General features: G+C 39.5%; 1 protein-coding gene across 9 annotated transcripts in view; it reads left to right on the top strand.

The window, feature by feature from the left end:
- Positions 1-19,795, top strand: part of kif21b (kinesin family member 21B) — a 48,015-nt gene that overhangs the window by 14,980 nt on the left and 13,240 nt on the right. For 2 of the 9 annotated variants that reach the window (XM_077604057.1, XM_077604052.1), the window contains exons 3-30: positions 251-433; positions 1,302-1,451; positions 3,043-3,180; positions 3,574-3,756; positions 3,872-3,987; positions 4,613-4,808; positions 6,235-6,424; positions 6,892-6,955; positions 7,190-7,420; positions 8,379-8,502; positions 8,577-8,715; positions 8,939-9,127; positions 9,216-9,415; positions 9,484-9,591; positions 9,723-10,039; positions 10,121-10,301; positions 10,549-10,752; positions 10,855-10,956; positions 11,195-11,360; positions 11,440-11,524; positions 11,617-11,665; positions 12,222-12,475; positions 12,691-12,759; positions 12,870-12,980; positions 15,912-15,950; positions 18,335-18,471; positions 18,564-18,744; positions 18,981-19,145. In XM_077604057.1, coding sequence (XP_077460183.1) covers positions 251-433; positions 1,302-1,451; positions 3,043-3,180; positions 3,574-3,756; positions 3,872-3,987; positions 4,613-4,808; positions 6,235-6,424; positions 6,892-6,955; positions 7,190-7,420; positions 8,379-8,502; positions 8,577-8,715; positions 8,939-9,127; positions 9,216-9,415; positions 9,484-9,591; positions 9,723-10,039; positions 10,121-10,301; positions 10,549-10,752; positions 10,855-10,956; positions 11,195-11,360; positions 11,440-11,524; positions 11,617-11,665; positions 12,222-12,475; positions 12,691-12,759; positions 12,870-12,980; positions 15,912-15,950; positions 18,335-18,471; positions 18,564-18,744; positions 18,981-19,145 — 4,271 coding nt within the window. Of the gene's footprint in view, positions 1-250; positions 434-1,301; positions 1,452-3,042; positions 3,181-3,573; positions 3,757-3,871; positions 3,988-4,574; positions 4,809-6,234; positions 6,425-6,891; positions 6,956-7,189; positions 7,421-8,378; positions 8,503-8,576; positions 8,716-8,938; positions 9,128-9,215; positions 9,416-9,483; positions 9,592-9,722; positions 10,040-10,120; positions 10,302-10,548; positions 10,753-10,854; positions 10,957-11,194; positions 11,361-11,439; positions 11,525-11,616; positions 11,666-12,221; positions 12,476-12,690; positions 12,760-12,869; positions 12,981-15,911; positions 15,951-18,334; positions 18,472-18,563; positions 18,745-18,980; positions 19,146-19,795 lie in introns of those variants that run through there. The other 7 variants (XM_077604059.1, XM_077604055.1, XM_077604056.1 and 4 more) reach the window with 6 other exon arrangements.

Here is a 19,795-nt window from a genome sequence, read left to right as displayed (position 1 = left end):
AAACTTTTATTAAAGATTAAATGGACATGTGTGATACTTAAAGTTCCGCACAACAAAACTGTATACTTAGGTACTGATTATATGGAGAAAATAAGAAGATAGAATGGTGGAAAAGAAACTATATTTTCTTTAGTGGTGTGATTATCTGTTACTCATTTATATGCAGTAGTATATCAAAATGTCAGTTGTTTTGTATTGTGAGAATATAGGATTTCTAAGATAACGCTAGAGTTGCACTGTGCTTTTTCAGACGGGATCTGGGAAAACATACACCATGGGGACCGGTTTCGATGTGGGTCTAAGTTTGCTGGAGGAGGGCATCATCCCGCGAGCAGTTCACCAGCTCTTTGAAGGAATCCAGAGCAGGAAGGAGAAAGCCAAAGATGCCGGCATCCAGGCCCCCGAATTTAAAGTCAGCGCCCAATTTCTTGAGGTACGTAACGCTGAAGAAATTGCATGTACAAGGGCATGTGTATGTGTATGTGTGTGTGTGTGATAGATCAGGGATGGTTAGTGGCCTTATTAACTCCAACCAGATGGGCCGAAAAGGGGAAACAAGAGAATCAGCCCTCCTTCCACAAACAAGAAGTGACAAGCTGATGGCAGATGGGCAGGAGTGTCTGCTGTCCTCTGTCCCATTGAATGTTTGCCATTACGACTGACATTAGTCTTCAACACTGCAGGCTAAATGATGGATAAGAGCGAGGGTTAGAGGGGTTAAAAAGCAATGTATATGTTTGTGAGCAATGAGATAAAAATCCAGCTAAGATTTATGATAGATTTTTTTAAACTTCCTCTGCATGTTAGTGGAAGTGGGGGTGGGTAATTAGATTTGGTTTAAAAATAATTGTATTAGGGTTCTGTGTATCATGGGTTGGTGGTTGGTAATCGGTTTTTCTGTTGCTCTCTGTTGGTGGTATCTTCACAGTTCAAAAGGTCATCTTTGTTGATAGTGAACGTGTTTGGGTGTGTGTGGGTTTGGTAAAAGGTGGGAACAGCTGAGCTTTCATCTTTCTTTTTGTGACCCTTGCCCTCATTGGCCTCAGTCATTCGTCATGATCTATTTGGCAAATGGGCTGTTTAAATTAGTTTTCTTTTCATAAGGATGATCAGGAAACATAATGAAATATGAATTCACTAAGAGGAAAAAAAATCTTTTTAAGTCAGTGTATTTATGCACTAAATGTTTGCGCGTCGCTCTGGATAAAATTCTTATTCTTGTTAAACATTTCAGATAGGATACAAACATTTTAGATTTGATAATTTAAAAACTGTTGGTGAATACTGTATTTTTTTTTTAGCTTTACAATGAAGAGATCCTGGACTTGTTTGATGGTGCGAGGGATCCAGAGACTCGGAACCGGAAGTCCAACATAAAGATCCATGAGGATACTAGCGGTAGCATCTACACCACTGGGGTCACATCCAGGCTTGTCCAGTCAGAGGAGGAGGTCAGTGCACATTATAGGGCTACCAAACCTTTGTACACACACTTATATGTACCAGCTTCATCAATATGCAACAACTGTCAAATGATTCGGCTGTTGGAATAGTAAAAATGCAAATGTTTTTATTATGCTGTCAGATAGGTTTGAGTTTGGAAATATTATTGTTGGTGTACTTCACAGTGTAGTGGTACTTATCCCGTTATACTGACAGTTGTGTTATTAAAATTCTTGCCGTCCTGAATTAATAACTATGCAAGAGGGGTAGCATATTGACATCAGGGTTTTTAATATGCAGGCGGTTCAATGAATGCCTCTCACTGTGTCATTCAAATTTGTAATTTGCAAAGGCTGACGTTTTGATGGCTCCTCTTTTGAAAGTATTTTGTATGTGTTCTAGTTTAGTCTATATTAAAACAGAATTTGTTCAGCACCTACGAGCATCCTATTGGACAGGATAGCCATAAACTCCCAAAAGTCACCAGATGTCTGTTGATCATCTGTCAAAAACTACAATGAGATTGCTCTTGCCAAGGAAGACTACTGCAAGCTGTCTTTTGGGTTCATTGAGTTTGATTGATTTGGTGGTGATGTTTTTTTTTCCTTCAGTGGGTGGCTTTTGATAGGTTTCAGTGGTGGGAATGGATTCAAATGAAAAAAAGGAAGGTTAATGAGTATGTTATGAGGTCAAGGAGTAAGATAAATGGTTTTTATGAATGCAAAAGAATGAGAGATGCATTGAGGTTAATTTTTAAACCAAACAGTCACATTAAATCAACCTAGGGTGAATTTGTCATTTGGACAGAAGAACCTCTGAGGTCAAATTTCTCAAAAATTTTGGGTTTTGGAGTTCCAAATGGTTTCTTGATGAGAAATTAAAAAAATCCTAATCACGCCTCAGAACAACAATTGTAAATAGAGTAACTCTGTACCATGTTTTTAACTTTTGTTTGGGACTTTGCAGCAATTTCTTCTGACACTTATTTCAAAAGCTTAATGTGGCGACAAATATTTTAAATGGTGCTATTATTATTTTTAAAGTTTAGTATTGTTTTTAGACTTGCACAAGTAATATTGTGTTTTGCTATTTTTAAACATTTGGATTAATCATTAGCAGGTACTTGTATGTTGACAATGGTCAATATCAATGTTCTATCATTTTAATGGAACAATACATTTTAAACTAATAACAAGGTTCATGTCGGCCATCAACATCCAGCATAATTATGGATTATGTTGGACGGTAGAGGTTCAACTACTTCCTAATTATGCATGTTATTAACTTCAATTTGTGTTAAAAATATCGCCAATGCTCAATGAGATTCATGGCAGTCACTTATCGAGTTTAACAACCTGGCCAATATCTTATTTTTTTGTACTGTGTTGTACATTCTAATTCCCCAGATAGCTCCTGTGTCTTTTACATTCTATGCATGTGAAATTTTAAAGAGCTGAAATTTCCCTTCACGTACACAGGAATTATTCTGAGTGGAGGTAATTCAGAGTGACAGCAGTAGTAGAGACACATTATTTTAGGTTGTCTTGTCTTCATTTCAAATTTAAATTAGTAGCTGTCACTTTCCTCCTGTATGTGCAGCTGCTGCAGTGTCTGAAACTGGGCGCCCTGTCCCGAACCACCGCCAGCACGCAGATGAACGCATCAAGCTCACGCTCACACGCCATCTTCACAATCCACCTGTGTCAGATGAGAGTCTGCCAACAACCGCAACATTTGGTGAGGGATGCAGGATGAAAGGATCAGGGCTAAAAATGAATAGTGGTAAAAGAGGCAGCCTGCGAATGAGATTCATTGGGAGTCTGATCAGAATTTCATCATAATCTCATAATCTCGCAGTAGGAAGAGGGTAAAAAGATTAGGATTATTGAGAGGCGGGTAGGAATTTGTAAATATGGTAATTTTTTTGGTACTGTATTTCTCAATTTTTGTCGCCTTCATTCTCTTGTCTACAGCGTGTTAATGTTATAATATACAAAGATAAGAGCCTGTTTAAATAATTTAAGTATAGTCCTGGAAGTTGTTGCAAAAAAAACTTGAAGAAAAGATGGTGTGATTCCCATGAATTATTTTCCTCCTTTCTAACATACTTTTGCTGTATCACCTTGCTAGCCTAACGGTGAAGGGGAGAATGTGGATTTGAATGGTGTGTTGTCCAGCGCCATTGAGCAGCCCGAGTATGAAGCGCTGATGGCCAAGTTTCACTTTGTGGACCTGGCCGGTTCCGAGAGGCTTAAACGCACAGGAGCCACTGGAGAGCGAGCCCGAGAGGGAATCTCCATTAACTGTGGACTGGTGAGGCTCAAACAAATGGATTTTGTGTCTTTTGGTTTTAAATGACTGTAAACATGTTTTGTTGATTTAATTTTGCCTTGTCACAGCAAGTGTTTGTTATGTGTGTATGTTGTAGTTGGCCTTGGGAAATGTCATCAGTTCTTTAGGAGATCAGACCAAGAAAGGAGGGCACGTCCCGTACAGAGACTCCAAACTCACTCGTTTGCTACAGGATTCACTAGGAGGCAATAGGTATGTGATGGTGTTCACTATAACGTTTTCTTTTGAGCTAAAGGTAAAATGGAAATCAAGGCCCGCTCCACCTTTTTGTTTTGGGCCATGTAATTTGTACATGTGCAGTTGACTACAGTATCATGACTATTCTTTATTAAATTCCATATACAAATACCATATATGTATATAATATACTACATTATTTGCTGTGTAGCTTCTGACAACCAGGTATAAATGTTCAAAACAGCGCTCAGCAGTAAGATGGACTATTTTTACCCCACCGCTAACTACAACCACATCAATAAGCCTGAATTTTAATCATCAATTGTTAAAATGATGGTACTGGCACACAGTATACCATACCGACATATATTTACGTCCGGATCAATTTACAACTGATTTAACAATTTTCGTCAAGTGGTTTAAAACATCTACACTTTTCTGTAAACCGTAAACTATAGTAGTTGGGACTCAATCATCTTTGGTACTCTCATTTTTGCCTCTTAATCAGCTCCACTTGATGGGCGAGCGCTCTGTTACTTGATAGTGGAGACAAATTCATCGCAATGTCACACTCTGATTTAGATTGCATCTGTGCATTATAGACCTCCATAATATCAAAATATTAAATGACTCCGTCCAGTCGCACAGTGATGATCGCCTGCGTCAGTCCCTCCGACCGTGACTTCATGGAGACCCTGAACACCCTCAAGTATGCCAACCGGGCCCGTAACATCAAGAACAAGGTGGTGGTGAACCAAGACAAGACCAGCCAGCAGATCACCGCCCTCCGTGCTGAGATTGCCCGCCTCCAGATGGAGCTGTTGGAGTACAAAGGGGTACGTGATGGAGGGAAGGATACTAGAGGGGTTAAAAAAATAAGTGTCACATTTACGTTTTGATGAGCATACTGTTTGATGATAATTTGGCGTGAGATGAGGTTATGAAAAAAAACAACTTTTCAATCTACATAACTAATACACTGCTGCAGTAAGATCCAATAAAAAAAGCGAGAAGGCTGTAGAGTCACTATAATAGTAAAACAGATTCCTATGTATTTAATACCTTTGTTCAAGGCACAGTTAGGAATGAAAATTAGTAATTTAAGTGGCAAATAGGGAGACAAGACCTCCACAAAAGCTTAATGCTATAGGAAGAACTCTTTGACCAAACAGTCCTCAGACTCAGATGACCAAATAAAACATAATAGAGTCTGGCATTTATCATCCTTATTCAGGAACGGCCAAAGCCAGGACTAAAACAACACAATTACAGAGTACATTTGTCTGAGTGAGTTTCTGAATGTGTATGAGTGGTTTACCATAAACTGCATTAGTGCTTTGAATCTAGAGAAACCAAATGTGACAAGAAAAAAAAGTTCATATATAATATATGTATGATTGTAATTACATAAGTAAATTAACCTTACCCTAGTATGGCTTAAATTCGATAAAAATAGCAAATGTGGCGATTCCGCTTTAATACTACTTCTGAATATATTAACGTGTAACAATGTTTTTTAAGTTTGTTAAGTATACCTACTTGCTTATAATGTGTTTAAGTGCCCGAATTACTTGACAATGGTGAATATGACTTGACCTGGATGTGGTTATAAAGGATGAGATGTCACTGAAGGCAACACAGGCTTCTGCCAGTGGACATAATGTTTGCGTGCTGGGACCGGATTAGACAGAGTCTCTCTGTTCATAGATTACGTAATGGAGTTTTCTAGTGTTTATCATTCAGAGTCTAACAATGGTAACTATACAGACCAACCAGACTTGTTCAGCTCATATTAAGTTGCACACTCTCACATTGTTTTTGCAAATTTTTAAGACAAGAATGACACTTAGTGGAGTGCAGACCTCCAACAAAAGGGTATTATTCTAAGTGGGATTAGCCATGACGCATGCCTGATTTTTAGTTATCGTTGGGCATGCATTGTTTGCAGAGGAATTTAGTCAAACTGAATGAAAAATATTCATCCATCCATTTTCCATACAGCTTGCGAGTGAATTAAAGCCTAAAGGGTGTATGCTGGATAGGTCGCTGACAAAGCCAGATGATACTTGAGAAAAATAGAAGTGACCATGTCTGATCTGGAGCTTCATTAAGAGATTTTATAGCCCATGCCTAAAAGAAAAGTACTGCATAGTCTCAATGTTTGGGCATTTTTGGGTTAACTTTTTTTTTTTGAAGGGCGTCCATTCCTCACATATATTTATTGTGTTTCCTATCACTCATATGGTTTATCTTGGTATGCAGGGGAAGCGCGTGGCTTGTGAAGACGGTTCAGAGGGCTACAGTGATCTGTACCAAGAAAACGTCATGCTCCAACGAGAAAATGACACTCTGCGTCTCAGAGTGAAGGCCATGCAGGAGACCATCGACCACCTTAACACCCGAGTCACACATCTGCTGGCCAATGAGGTCAGCATGCTGCTCTGCAAATCAAGTATGTGCAAACCCCTTGCTTCTCCCTATACTTTCAGATGTTTTCATTCTTGTGATTCAAATCTTTTTTTGTTGTCATTGATGATGATGTGGGTAGATGTAGAGGGCTTGTTACAATGATGCTGTAGTGGGAGCAGCCAATACATATTGGTCCATCCTTAGTAGAGACCGTGCATTGAATCTATCAATTGTCATCAATGGTGAATGTGGTGTGTGAATTGGTCGATCTTGAATTGAATATTGGCAACTGTAAGTTACAGATCGGCTAAGATTAGGTTCTTAGTTAATTTCAGAATGTTATTATGCCAATCATATAGTTTTTATATAAATATATATAGTATCTAAATGTATATATTTGCACAGTGCTTTCTTCTTTCATGTATAGACCAAATGAAATTTAAATCTGTTAAAAAACTATTGTTTTTGTATTTTATTCAACCTGACTCTAGCCTTTTTCTTAACCTCAAGGTGAAGGCAACCAGGAGATTGGAGCTCTTATTCAGAACTACATTCGGGAGGTTGAAGAACTCAGGTCAGACTTTACTTCACAGCTTACTTCACTTTCACTTCCATTTGATTTTTGCCATTGTATCTAGCAGCTAGAACAACATATCAAGTAGTATGTTCCCTTGTCTTATTTACAGTTATCTTAAAGTTTCCTATAATGTTATCACATTTTCAATGCTATTTTCCACCATTGACTTCGTGATCCAAAAAGTTCATAATCGATGTATATGAAACAAAGCATCAACTCATGCTTTCTTAGATCGAAGCTCCTGGAGAGTGAGGCAATGAATGAATCATTGCGGTGTCAAGCTGCTCGGCCCACCCCTCGAACTCCCTTTACTTCCTCCTGTCTGAGCCCCGCCCCTGGTCACCCACCTGGATCCTCCCCTGCTTCCATGTCCATGGAGGCAGAAATGACGGATGTGTTGCGCAGGGCCAAACTAGACATCGAGAGGCTGAAGAAGAAGGAAAGGAGGCAGAGGAGGATGAGGTGAACAGATAATCCGCCTTATATTCGTCTATTTTTACATAACTTGTGTGAAACTTTGCCCTTCCCATTGCTTAACTACTGGAGCTTAAAAGGTCCATTAGAGGTCACTTAGGCAGTCACTGCCTGAATGGAATTGCGATGCAGCAAGGAGTAAAACTGGCTTTGGCTCAGAATGGTCTCATTCAGACAGCCACTGGGTCGTGACGGAGTAAAATGCATAGTCCAAAAGGCTAATTGGAATTTAATGGGTTATAGATGGAAGTAGATGGGGAATTGTAAGATGGGGCGTTTATTAAAATGCAGGGTTGTAAAACACAGCAGAGAGGATGGAAAAATAGTCATAAAATCTACATACATTAGCTAAAAGCAGAAGTAATGGGACTGAAAAAAGGCTGCTGTAATGTGGTTTTTATGTTGAGGCCAACACAAAGTACTAATTTGTCCATTAGTGCTTTGAATATAACAATGTTCAAAATGAATCACTGCTGTTTATATTGTATTATTTTGCGTCATGCACTTTTTTCTTCTCCTTCTGGTCTTCCACATTAGTGTTGCAAATGCCTATTTGGAACAGAAAGTGGACTCAGAAATATATAGCCTTTCACATTCGCATCTACGGGCAATTAGAGTTGCGGTGGGTGCTGGACCCTATCCCAGCCATCTATGAAATACGTAATTGATTTGGCCCTGTAAAATTATCGTTGGCAAGTTTATATATTGGATAAGAGGTCAATGAGGTCATTATTGTGACGGGCTTACAAAATGTCATGGTGTTTAACGGATGATAACTGTGAATGAATACACCCTGCAATTGACTGTGGAAGGATGTGGGGTGTAACCTCCAGCTCATCCATGAACCTAAAGTATACCCTAAGTAAAATATGCACAAATTCCTAATACTTTTTCCACATCTTGTCTTGACTCAAATGCTTTTTTTTTTTTTTTAACTTTCATCCAGCCCAGAGTTGGAGAAAGGTTTGAAAAAGCGTGTTAAATTACACAACCACGAGAATGGTGATGTTGGTCAAAATGAAGAAAACGGACTGAACGGTGAGATTGATTCAGACGACAATCACACAGAGGTAACTTGAAAGTGATCTGTCAATTTAGAACTGAGGCAAAATGAAGGATGCCTAATACTGATTTTTGTGGACAGAACATCATGTCTCCATTGCAGGAGGAGAGTGGTTGTGAGGATGAAGATGAGGAGGAGGAGGAAGAAGGAAGGGAGGAAGGTGATGAGTTTGACAGCGATGAGAGCCTAGTGGACTCCGACTCAGATTCTGAAGAGAAAGGTGTGCTTTTCTTTTGACTTTGTATACCAATACGGAAGGTTTAAAAAATATATAAAAACTGAAAATAATGTAATTGAAATTAAAAAGATAGATTTTCTATCAGTTGTCAACTTTGTGACTTTGGATGTTGTACGGGTGCAAGAATACAATAACTCTGATTTATTTCCAAGTTCTGCTCTATTTTGTCCAATTTGCCATCTGACATGTGGCCATCAACTTTCAGCCAACTTTCAGGCCGACCTTGCCGATCTGACTTGTGAGATCGAGATCAAGCAGAAGTTAATAGATGAACTGGAGAACAGCCAGCGGAGGTTGCTAATGCTGAAGCTCCAGTATGAGGAGAAGCTCATTTTGCTTCAGAACAAGATCCGAGACACTCAGCTGGAGAGGGATCGTGTGCTTCAGAACCTCAGTGAGTCTGCTCCAGAGCGATCTTCTATTCTCAGTCTTTTAAAGACCACGTGCAGCACGGTCTTCAACATTACTACATGGCTCCTCAGTGTCCATGGAGAACTACACAGAAGAGAAAGCTAACCGGGTAAAGCAGGAGTATGAAAAACGGCTTAAAGAGATGAACAGGGATCTTTTGAAGCTCCAAGCTGCACAGAAGGAACACGCGCGCCTCATCAAAAACCAGGGCAGGTATGAACGAGAACTGAAGAAACTGCAAACAGAGGTCAACGACATGAAGAAAGCCAAGGTGAGAGAAGTGGGAGCGCAAATAAGTGAGAAAACTTGGGAACGTTCTCATCTGATTGTTTGCTCTAGGTGGCAGTGATGAAACAGATGAAGGAGGAGCAGCAGAGGAGGAGGCTGGTAGAGGCCAAGAGGAACCGTGAGATTGCCCAGCTCAAGAAGGAGCAGCGAAGACAGGAGGTCAGGCGAAAATAACTGATTTATTTGCAAAAGTAGCCAATCTAGTGATCGTGACAGACTACATTGATTTCTCTTGGCAAAACTGCTAGAATGTTCAATTCATGATGTTCCTCCATCGTCTTATCTATCAGTTTCAAATCCGAGCACTGGAATCCCAGAAGCGACAGCAGGAGTTGGTGCTCCGCAGGAAAACGCAAGAAGTGTCAGCATTGCGCAGGCTAGCCAAACCCATGTCAGATCGTGTTGCTGGACGCGTGGCCCGCTGGAACCAGTCCTCCCCGGTGACTGACTCTGGTGCGGAGCTGTCCGCCAGCACCACAGCGAGCAGCTCTGAACCCGAGAGCGGGAAGACCGTGAGTGGTTTAGTACGGCAGTGGAACAACAAAAACAACGGGTACGGTTACCCGGGAGAGAGTGAGGGAAACATGGACGGAACCCGAGTCATTGGGTAAGATGGCCTCGCTTACTATATGCTGCATATGCATTCTGTGTTCTGTCTATCTTTCACATCTTTCTTCGTTCTTCACAGCGGCAGGAAGAAGTTTCAGCAGAAGCCTGCGGGTTTCAGCAACAACGTAACAGCGGGTCGAGCCGTAAGCTCCAAATCGGCTCGTCAAAAGTGGCAAACCTTGGAACGTCGTATTGTGGACATCGTCATGCAGAGAATGACCATTTCCAATGTGGAAGCTGACATGGATCGACTCATCAAGGTTCAGGCGCCTTGATATGTTTGCCACTTTTATTATTCCAGATAGAAACTCTTAGGAATATCTTGTCGCACCTAACAATATACATGGTCTGCACTGTGGTAGCGTAGTTTACGGCAATCCCTGACTCATTAAAACACTGGTTAGGTTGAGGCCGTTGGAACAGAACTTTAGCTCGCACCAAGGATGCCCCGTACTCAGTTCTGATTGGAGAAATATATAACATTTCCTCCCTTTTTTCTTGTCTCAGAAACGAGAGGAGCTGACAGCCCAACAGGAGGCTCTTTCCCACAAGAGAGCGGTACTAATGGCGGAAGGGGAGGGTCCAGAGGCAGAGGACCGACTTCTTTTGGAGATTAGCGAGGACATTGAGGTTCTGAATGCAAACATTGACTACATAAATGACAGTCTTTCTGACTGCCAGGCCACTATAGTGCAGATAGAGGAGACCAAGGTATGAATACAAGTAGATGAATGAAGATTAAAAAAATGCACGGTCTCTAAATTTTGTTTACTGTTTGTAAATACAAACACACATTTTGTAATTATATTCCAGGATGAGCTGGATTCAGTAGATACCTCAGTGGTGATCAGCTCATGTTCTTTGGCTGAAGCACGACACCTGCTGGACCATTTTCTCAAGGCCTCCATTGACAAGGTGTGTCCATATAAAAAAACAGTGTATGAAGTGTTGGTTTTAACAGGTAAATGTACATTCTTGAACCGAAATAACGTGCGCAATTTTTTTTGGACTTTACGATTTGATTCATGAAGTCATTTTCCTACCCTATTCCAAACTGTTACGTTCAGTTTTGATTCACAATTTGTATATCGTCCCAAATACTTTAGTCTGTAGATACATGACATGTTTGTCACGTGTCAACATATGTGTGTAGAGCTTGCAAGTGGCACAGAAGGAGGCACAGATCCGACTACTGGAGGGTCAGCTAAGACAGACCGATATGATTGGTTCATCCCAAAATCACATGATCCTCGATGCCCTGCGAGAAAAAGCTGAATACATCCCTGAACTGCAGGCTCTCATCCACAATGCACAGCAGGGTGAGGAAACCACTATGTGGATATGTACAGTAAAAAAGCATGGATCAATAAATGAGTTTGTTGGTTTTTCATTGAAAAGCTTTCCGCCCTGCCACACTTGCAGAGAACGGTTACGCAAGCACGGACGAGGAGCCGTCTGAATTCAGTCAAGCCTCCGACAACAGGTCAAAACTCTGCCTGCTTCCTATTCTCACCGTCCTGCTATTATATTCCCTCAAATTGTCTTTTTACCCGAGCTCCTCTTTGCTTCTTCCAGTGCCTCACAAATTACAGAGTCCAACAGCCAAGACGACTTCAAAATAAAGGTAAAGGATATTTTCAGCATTGACAATGTTTGTCAATTTATTTAAACTCACATCTAATCTTAGTTAATGATTTATCACAAGATTAAATCTGAATCTTTGGGGACGCCTTCATATTTAATATATGTACTATACTGTCCCACTTAATTAAAGCATGTACCTTTTTATCAACCACAAGATGGCATAATATGTTCAAAAATAAGTCACTTGCCTCTGATATTACTGTGTGAAATAATTTATTAGAGCACTTGCGTTTTTATGAACCACAAGGTGGCAGTATGGGCGTACAAATAGTTCCCTTGCCTCTGATTTTTGGTTGTGAAATTATTTATCGTTAGACAGCAGTTCTGATTTACTCATCTGGGACCAAAACTTGTATTTTTTTTCAATGGGCATTTTTCTCTCTTTGTTTGGCGACACAGTTAATGCTGGATTTAAGGATAGAATTGAATGGCCCTTTTCCTGTGTTGTTTGATTCTATTATTTTGGTCCTACTGTCTCTCTTTTCTTTCTCTCTTCCGCTTCCTTGCAACTCAATTGGTTCACACCTCCCACGCAGGTGGAACCTCGCCTGTCAGCTCAGATGAAGGCTGTGTCGGCCGAGTATCTGGGTCCTGCCCTGGAGCACCCGCCAGGCTGCAAGCAGCAGCAGCAAATCACCAAATCTTTGGCCTCGCTCACCGACATCCAGGAGGACTGTCTGAGCACAGCCAAGGCTAGCCTGGGCCTTAGCCTCAGCCTCTCCATGCGAGACCCCTTCCACAAAGAACGAGCATCGCGCACCATCAGTTTGCCCGTTAGAGGACACACCTTGTAAGTCGAAAAAACATACAACACCAAAATTGCCTTTGGGCAATGCAATAAGTTTGAACTGTATGTAGTATATAGTATTTGTATTTAGTGATCTCTCGTTTATCTGTTTAATGGTTACCAGAACCCCCTGTGAAAGGTGTAAAACTTAGCCCATCCCCAAAAGAGGTTCAAAGCTGTTATTAAGACTGCTCTTATTTGCTTTTTTTATGCGGTAGTCCCAGGCAATCGCGGGGCTACGACACTTCTCCTGTCACCAGAAGGAAATCTTACGACCGCTCATACAGGTACATGCACACGTGTGATAGATTTCTTTTGAAAAACGTAACTTTCACTTTGTCATCGTCCAGAGTCACATACTTTTGCATACTAATATGGATGTTTCTCCATTTCTCAGGCCCACTGATGGGTATACTCCCCCTTCATCACCCCCTCTGAGGACCAGGACTGACCGCAATGTGTTCTCGAGGCTCACCAGCAATCAAAGTCAAGGTTCTGGTCTGGATAAGTGAGTACAAAGAGGATGCTGTGTTTTTCACTTTTTGCCCTTAGACATGCCTATGAGTATTTTATGTTATATTATGGCTTCGGCTTCTTATTGGTTTCTTGGCCCCTGTGAAGCGGATGAAGGTCATGTCTTTGGGGGGAAAAGACCTTAACCTGTGACCTTGTGAAGCTTAAGTGTGCGCAATTGACAGTTATGTGGGCATCACTCCCACTGTTTAACCAAGAATACTTGGCATGGCATTAAAGGTAGTCTACAGAGCAAAAATTGTACCATTAAAGATACTGTGGAGAACTGTAATATGCTCCACAACTGCAGAATATTAGGTGCACAGAGAGACCGATATATATTAAAATAATCGAATTACTGTACGTTTTCTCTTGCAAGCCTTTTTTTTAACGTAGCTAGAAATGATACGGCTACTGGTACCTTCAATAAATGCCTGTATTATCCCACTTAATGGCAAAGAAATTGGGGAAAGGTAGGTTTTCTGGTTTTTATATGCCATTTTGGTAGAATAATACAGTGTTGTCTTGAAATACAAGTACACCAGCTTAGTTGTTTCTTGCTTGATTTATTTTTTTCTGCTCTGTTTGTAGCCAAAGCCAATATTTGAGTTATGGAGTTGTCAGTTCTTTAAACACAATTTCATTACTTGAAACAATAAGGGCAAAATAGTTAAACATACATTGTAAGTCATGCTTTTTTGAAAGAAGACATGACCTATGTGATGTTTTGGATAGTTCCCAAGAATGTGCATGTTTTCTTGTTTTATCATATCATTACATTACATTTAAGATGGGCTTCATTAATATAACATGTACCAATACATTATTTAAATGTATATGGTGATTAATGGGCCTTTACGAAGAATAACATAGCATAAAATGCATATATGGGTTAGATGATTGTCTTCTATTTTTAATTAGGTTTACGTTGAGCTGATTGACAGAATGTATTTCTTAAAATCTATATGGAACAAAAACAATGTACCATATGCTCTGTTTGTATTCTTTTCCCTATGAATTAAGGATAGGTTGAAGCTCTGGTTCCTAAGAGAAGGCTAGTTATATGTATATATATTTAGAAAGAGAGTGGCAACATAGATGACTTATTCATGGGCAATTTCAGCTATTTCTGGCAGATTTGTGCACAGTTCTTTGCATTCATTTTGCAGCATTCATTGAATAGCTGTATATATTGCCGTGTTATAAAAGGTGAACTTATTTTTTGAGGACTCTGCGCTATTGATTGCTATCTGAGCTATTGGTTCTTCATTGTTTGAAGGAGGCAAATTGTGGGTGAATCAGCTGCTTTTTCTAATTTTTTCAATGCAGCTGTTGTCATCTGTTTTAAATAGAGTTGAACTAATAATTGCTAGAGATTAATCTTCATCGTCATCTGTGTTTTGTTTAAACTTGGGTTACTCATAAGATAGTGACTTCACGATAAATTTTGTAGTTTTATATTGTTTTTTTATTTTATTTTATTTTTACATCCCTGCATCAGCTATGTTGAATTAAATGGAAGAAAGGGTCACGTTATTTTGTCCTTCATATCTTCCCTCTGACATTTATTGTTCATCCATCATATTTTTGCCTCCATTCTCAAATTGGTAATTGCAAACGTTACTAATCCTCTGGATAAATGCCTCTGCTTGATTTTAACCAGACTTAAATAATAGTATAATACCAAAGTTGCAATTTTTATCATCTATACTAGCTATCTGATTTTAATTGTGTTTTTGTGTTTAGAAGCTGACATGCATAATTCACTTTTATATACAATAGTCAAAGATGAATTTGAAATAGTTTTCTATCTGGTTGCATTAAGCGGCTTATGACACTGTAGAGCCTTATTTTATCTAACCTTTACATTTCCTTTCACTAAAATCAATGAATTTCAAATAGATGCTGTATGTCAGAACTGGAACGTGACTATGACAATAGCTACCAGCATTAATTAAAAGCCAAAACGGAAGAATATAGCCAGGTTTTAATGCTGTTTTGTTTTTAATCAATAAATATCTTTAAAAAAAAGAAAGAAAGAGAAATAGACCATTCAAGTTCAGAACATAAAAACTGTGTTTGTATTAAACACACATTGTGTAGACTGATATATAGCAGACATAGGATGTGGTCTGCCTCAGTCCCCTTACCAAGAGGTTGCCCGGAATGCTATGTTAATTATTTTTATCCTCTTTGGCTAATTACGACGATAAAGACAGAAATACTTTAACAATGTGGAACTTGTGTACAATGATGAATGGGCACAGAAATGCAGTATGTGCACCCCACTGACTCTTCTTTCATCATTGCCCATCCCTAATTACGACGTGTTAGTTCCTGTTACTATTCTCAGCAATTATCTTAGATTGACATTAAAATTAAATTTGGTTTGAAATCAAACGTGGTATACGCTTATTCAACTCTAAAGACAATTAAGCCGAGAATAATATAAAGTTCCATCTTCCTATCATTTATCCCTTCAAACAAAACGGACAGCACTATAAACATTGTCTTCCAATGTGCACATTTCATCTAAAATTAAGATACCATGGATGTACAAGCAACCCGTTCATGATTCCTCATCTTGCCATGTCCCACAACAAGGAATTCCAACACTGTATTCAGATACTACAATACTTGCAACCACCAAATGTTCAAAAGTTTTAGGTAGGGGTTTGTTTGTAAGTGAATTGTCAAATAAAACAATTTGGCCGCACCAGAACATGACATCCGTCACCCAAAGATCTTATTTGGTGTGACGTGATCACTGAACAAACTTTGTGTACTGCTTTATATCTGAAGTCTTTCCCGAGTCTTTCCTCTTTTGTAACCCATTGCCAGTAACCCTTGTCTTTCCTTAGTCTGATTAAACCTTTCCTCTCCCTGACACCCCTTCGTACCCTGTTCCTTCCTCTCCTACCTCCAGGTCAGATGACAGCGACTCCTCGCTCTCCGAGGTGCTCAGGTAGAACAACTATGTCTTTTCCTTCTTTGTCCGTGTCTTCTGCCATTTGCTTGTGCTATGACTTGATGGCGGTTTTTGTGGTCGTCAGTGGCCGCCTTTTCACCAACTGTCCTTCCACTCACCTGCCTCTCTTACCCGAGTGTTGCTTGTGTTTTCCTTGTCTTACACAAAACAGATTGAGTCTCAGTTCCTTAGGTTTTCAAATTGTGTTGTGGAATTTTTTTTTTTTTTACTTTGTTAACTGAAATTTCGAAATTTTCTAAATGTGTGAGAGAATGGTTGTCATTGGCTGGTGGAAAAAGTGCTAAAGAAAATGCAAGGATAATTGGTTGTAAAGTAAAAATGTCATTATTGTAAAACCTTTGTAAAGATCATTGTTAATAATAACTGTAGTAAACTAATTATTGGAATGATATACAATAAAGAGTATTTGCCTATTGGGGTTGCAACAAATATCATATTGAACAAGCAGATTGGTCTTATTCTTTGTGGTGTACATGTAAATATGTATTATATACCTGTACCAAATTTAATTGATCTTGTGTCAAAAAGCGATACAACTTTTCGACTTAAAACAGCAAAAGAAAACAACATGCCCCCAAACATTTTAAGCTCACTAATCAACATCTTACACTCTTGATCTAGTCTATTCATTCTCCAAACCCGGAATAGAATCACGCTCTTTCAAGCCTTAATATCAGCGAAACTCGACAACACATGCTAATGGGTGAGCTTTGATAGGTTTTGTCAAATGCTTTCACTTCCCTGATATACACTTTTCTTACTTCTCTTTTTATTGCTTATTAATTCCCAAGTTGAAGCAGCTTTCACCAAGGCGCTTCTGTCTGTTTCTCAGTGTGATGCACAGAACACACACTGATCTGCCTTCACGTTTCTCATTAGTTTGTTGGTCCCCCCATGTTCAGCGCTGCAACATCCATTAGCAGCCTTTACATACTTCATAACTCTGCACACTATGAGATATTTCATGCTGATAGGACAGGAATGGTTGCTAGTATTTGGACTATGCAGGTCCTGGGAGGAGCTGGACTCTAGTTTGTGTAGCTTTAATGGAAAAAAAAGGATAGGGAGGCATAAAAAAATAGCTTCGTCTAACCAAAGGCTGGATAAAAAGTCTTTCAATGTGACATTTTATGCAGTAGTAATGAGCACCTGGTAGCTTTGACAACAGCTACTGCAGGAATGAAATTTAACCATGAAATCACACTGCTATTTCTTATTTTCCAAATGGTAGTTCTCCAGCTTTTCCCAACTTGTAGGTCACATTTAAGTATTGTTATTATTGTCCCCAAAAGCTGGGTATATTTTACAAGCTACACTGATGTTCTTCTTCCACAATACACCTGTTTTAATGAAGCTAACATGAGATGGAAATGGTTAAACGATGGCGTTTCTGAACCTCAATGACACCAGAAAATAATATATTTAGAATATGAACATTTGAACACAACCCATTGGGTGGTGAATTAGGTGACACGACTGGTTGTTGCATGATATGACGTCAACTTTTCTCCTGCAGGCTGTTCTTTTAGTTTTCTTCTAATTAATTGTTTTGTGTGTGATTGCTTTTGCTGTAGATTAACTTTTTCAATTCGTTTGGTAATAGAATAAAAAAAGCAATTTGTGTGCATTAGTGTCTTATCACACTTGTGCTTCTGTTCTCAAAAGAAATTCAACTCTGTTATTAAAAAAATGGCAGCAGTGTGTGAAGTAAAATGAAAACCAAGAAAAGTATACAAAAAAACATCTAATGAAGATATTTGTAATCTTTTAGTTTCTCATTCATTGCCAATATTTCAAATTCCCAAAATAATTCTTCACAGCTGCTTGAAACTCTTCTTCATGAACAGGATAAATCCACAAACTTGCTCAGATTATCGACACAAAAAAGGTGTAAAATGTTAATTTCTAGTTGCTGTTCACCCCTTCCTTCTTACTCATAATTATAATCATTAAGTACAGTTCATATACACACAAACAGGCCTCACAAGGAAGCCCACCAGAGAACAATCCTCCACATAAGCCCCACCACGCACACTCATTACACCACCAAACGTGCGTTCCGTACATGTTTTGAGACACATGCATGTACTGTATGCATTTAATGGCTACGTACCAATTGGTACTCATGCCATACTTAAGGATCAACTGTCTGATCTAGTCTTCCTATTGGATATCAGTAGTAGTCATTGAGTGTGAGTGAATGCATTTATTTATTTAATTTTTTTGATAAGCATGTGCTATGTAGTATCTGCCTGTGGGTGTGCTTGCATCTGTGAACATGGGAAAAATTACAGTATCTTATTTTGCCTCAGGTAATTCACACAGAAAATGTTTTTTTTGTTTTTTTTACATGTTTGTAGGGGTGTGATCAATCCTATCGGGGGTGTGAAGGGTGGTCGCACAGCACCCCTGCAGTGTATGTCTGTTGCCGAGGGCCACTCAAAGCCGGTTTTGTGTGTTGATGCCACGGATGAGTTACTGTTTACCGGATCCAAAGGTACACATTTTATTGACCTATTCACAGAATTCAATGTGCAATATTGGTTCCATTTGTGGTGTTGTGTTTTACTTGTCAACAATTTCTTCCAGATCGCACCTGTAAGATCTGGAACTTGGTGACGGGTCAAGAGATTGTCACGCTCAAAGGCCACCCCAACAATGTAGTCTCCGTCAAATACTGTCCCTCCTCAGGTCTGGTCTTGTCTGTCTCCACATCGTACATCAAAGTGTGGGACATACGTGATCCAGCCAAGTGTGTCCGCACGCTCACGTAAGTGGCTTTACTGACTAACAACAGAATTCATAAATATTTGCAGGGGCAGAATAAAATAAAAGACAAAAAGAAATGTCCATTGACATGTAAAAAAAATGTATACATTTTCATTCAGAATTCACACCAATATTCTATTTGAACAGTATGTTTATGAGTACAACATGCAGTTTCCCCCTTCTCTTCACTGTGTCTTTCTTCCAATGATTTAGTTTCTCCTTTTTACTTTCCTTCAGTTCATCAGGACAGGTAGTGTCAGGGGATGCGTGTGCTGGTGCCACCACCCGCACAATAACATTTGCACATGGAGAATGTCAGATCAACCAGATTGCACTCAACCCATCGGGATCTGTGTTGTACGCCGCTACTGGAAATACTGTTCGCATCTGGGATCTCAACAGGTACACTGCATTCCTTTTGTTTGTTTATGGATCGTAAGGTATTCATCCAGGCATGCACGATCTCTTTTTGTATCCCGTATACAGGCTGAAACAGCATGTTATATATCACAGTGTGCACTATTATCTGCTCATAGACGGTTTCTTTTGTTTGATGTGATAGGGTACGATAATCAGAAGAAACTAAAGCCGACTAACATATATAATCCCTGTTTTACTGAATACACCACTAATCCCCTCACTTAGCATTTCACTTGACTTCAGGAACCCTGACTTTTCAAATTGCACGCTTTACTACAACACAGATCACAGTTACGGTGGCATGCGTATAATCTTTTGAACAATGCCTATTGATGTGGATTGAGATTTGATGGACACATTTTTAAAAAAAAATTAAATGCAGGTAGGGACACCTGAATCTTTAATTCATGTATTTCTTCCGCTTGTGTGTGACGGTATTAGACGCCCCATTTTACCAGGGAGGGGTCGGCTTTGAATGAATCCAGTGCTGTAATGCCATGAGATGCGCCTATTCATTTGAACAGAGTCACTGCCATCCCTCCCACTTGAAATGGATTAGGTCTCCATTTCGATTAAAAGCGCCCAGTTAGTTAATAATTATAAGATATCATAGATCAGCCATCAATGGCAAG

Source organism: Stigmatopora argus, chromosome 6 (genome assembly GCF_051989625.1).
Source record: "Stigmatopora argus isolate UIUO_Sarg chromosome 6, RoL_Sarg_1.0, whole genome shotgun sequence".
NCBI lineage: Eukaryota > Metazoa > Chordata > Actinopteri > Syngnathiformes > Syngnathidae > Stigmatopora > Stigmatopora argus.
This window is presented reverse-complemented; position numbering and strand designations above follow the sequence as displayed.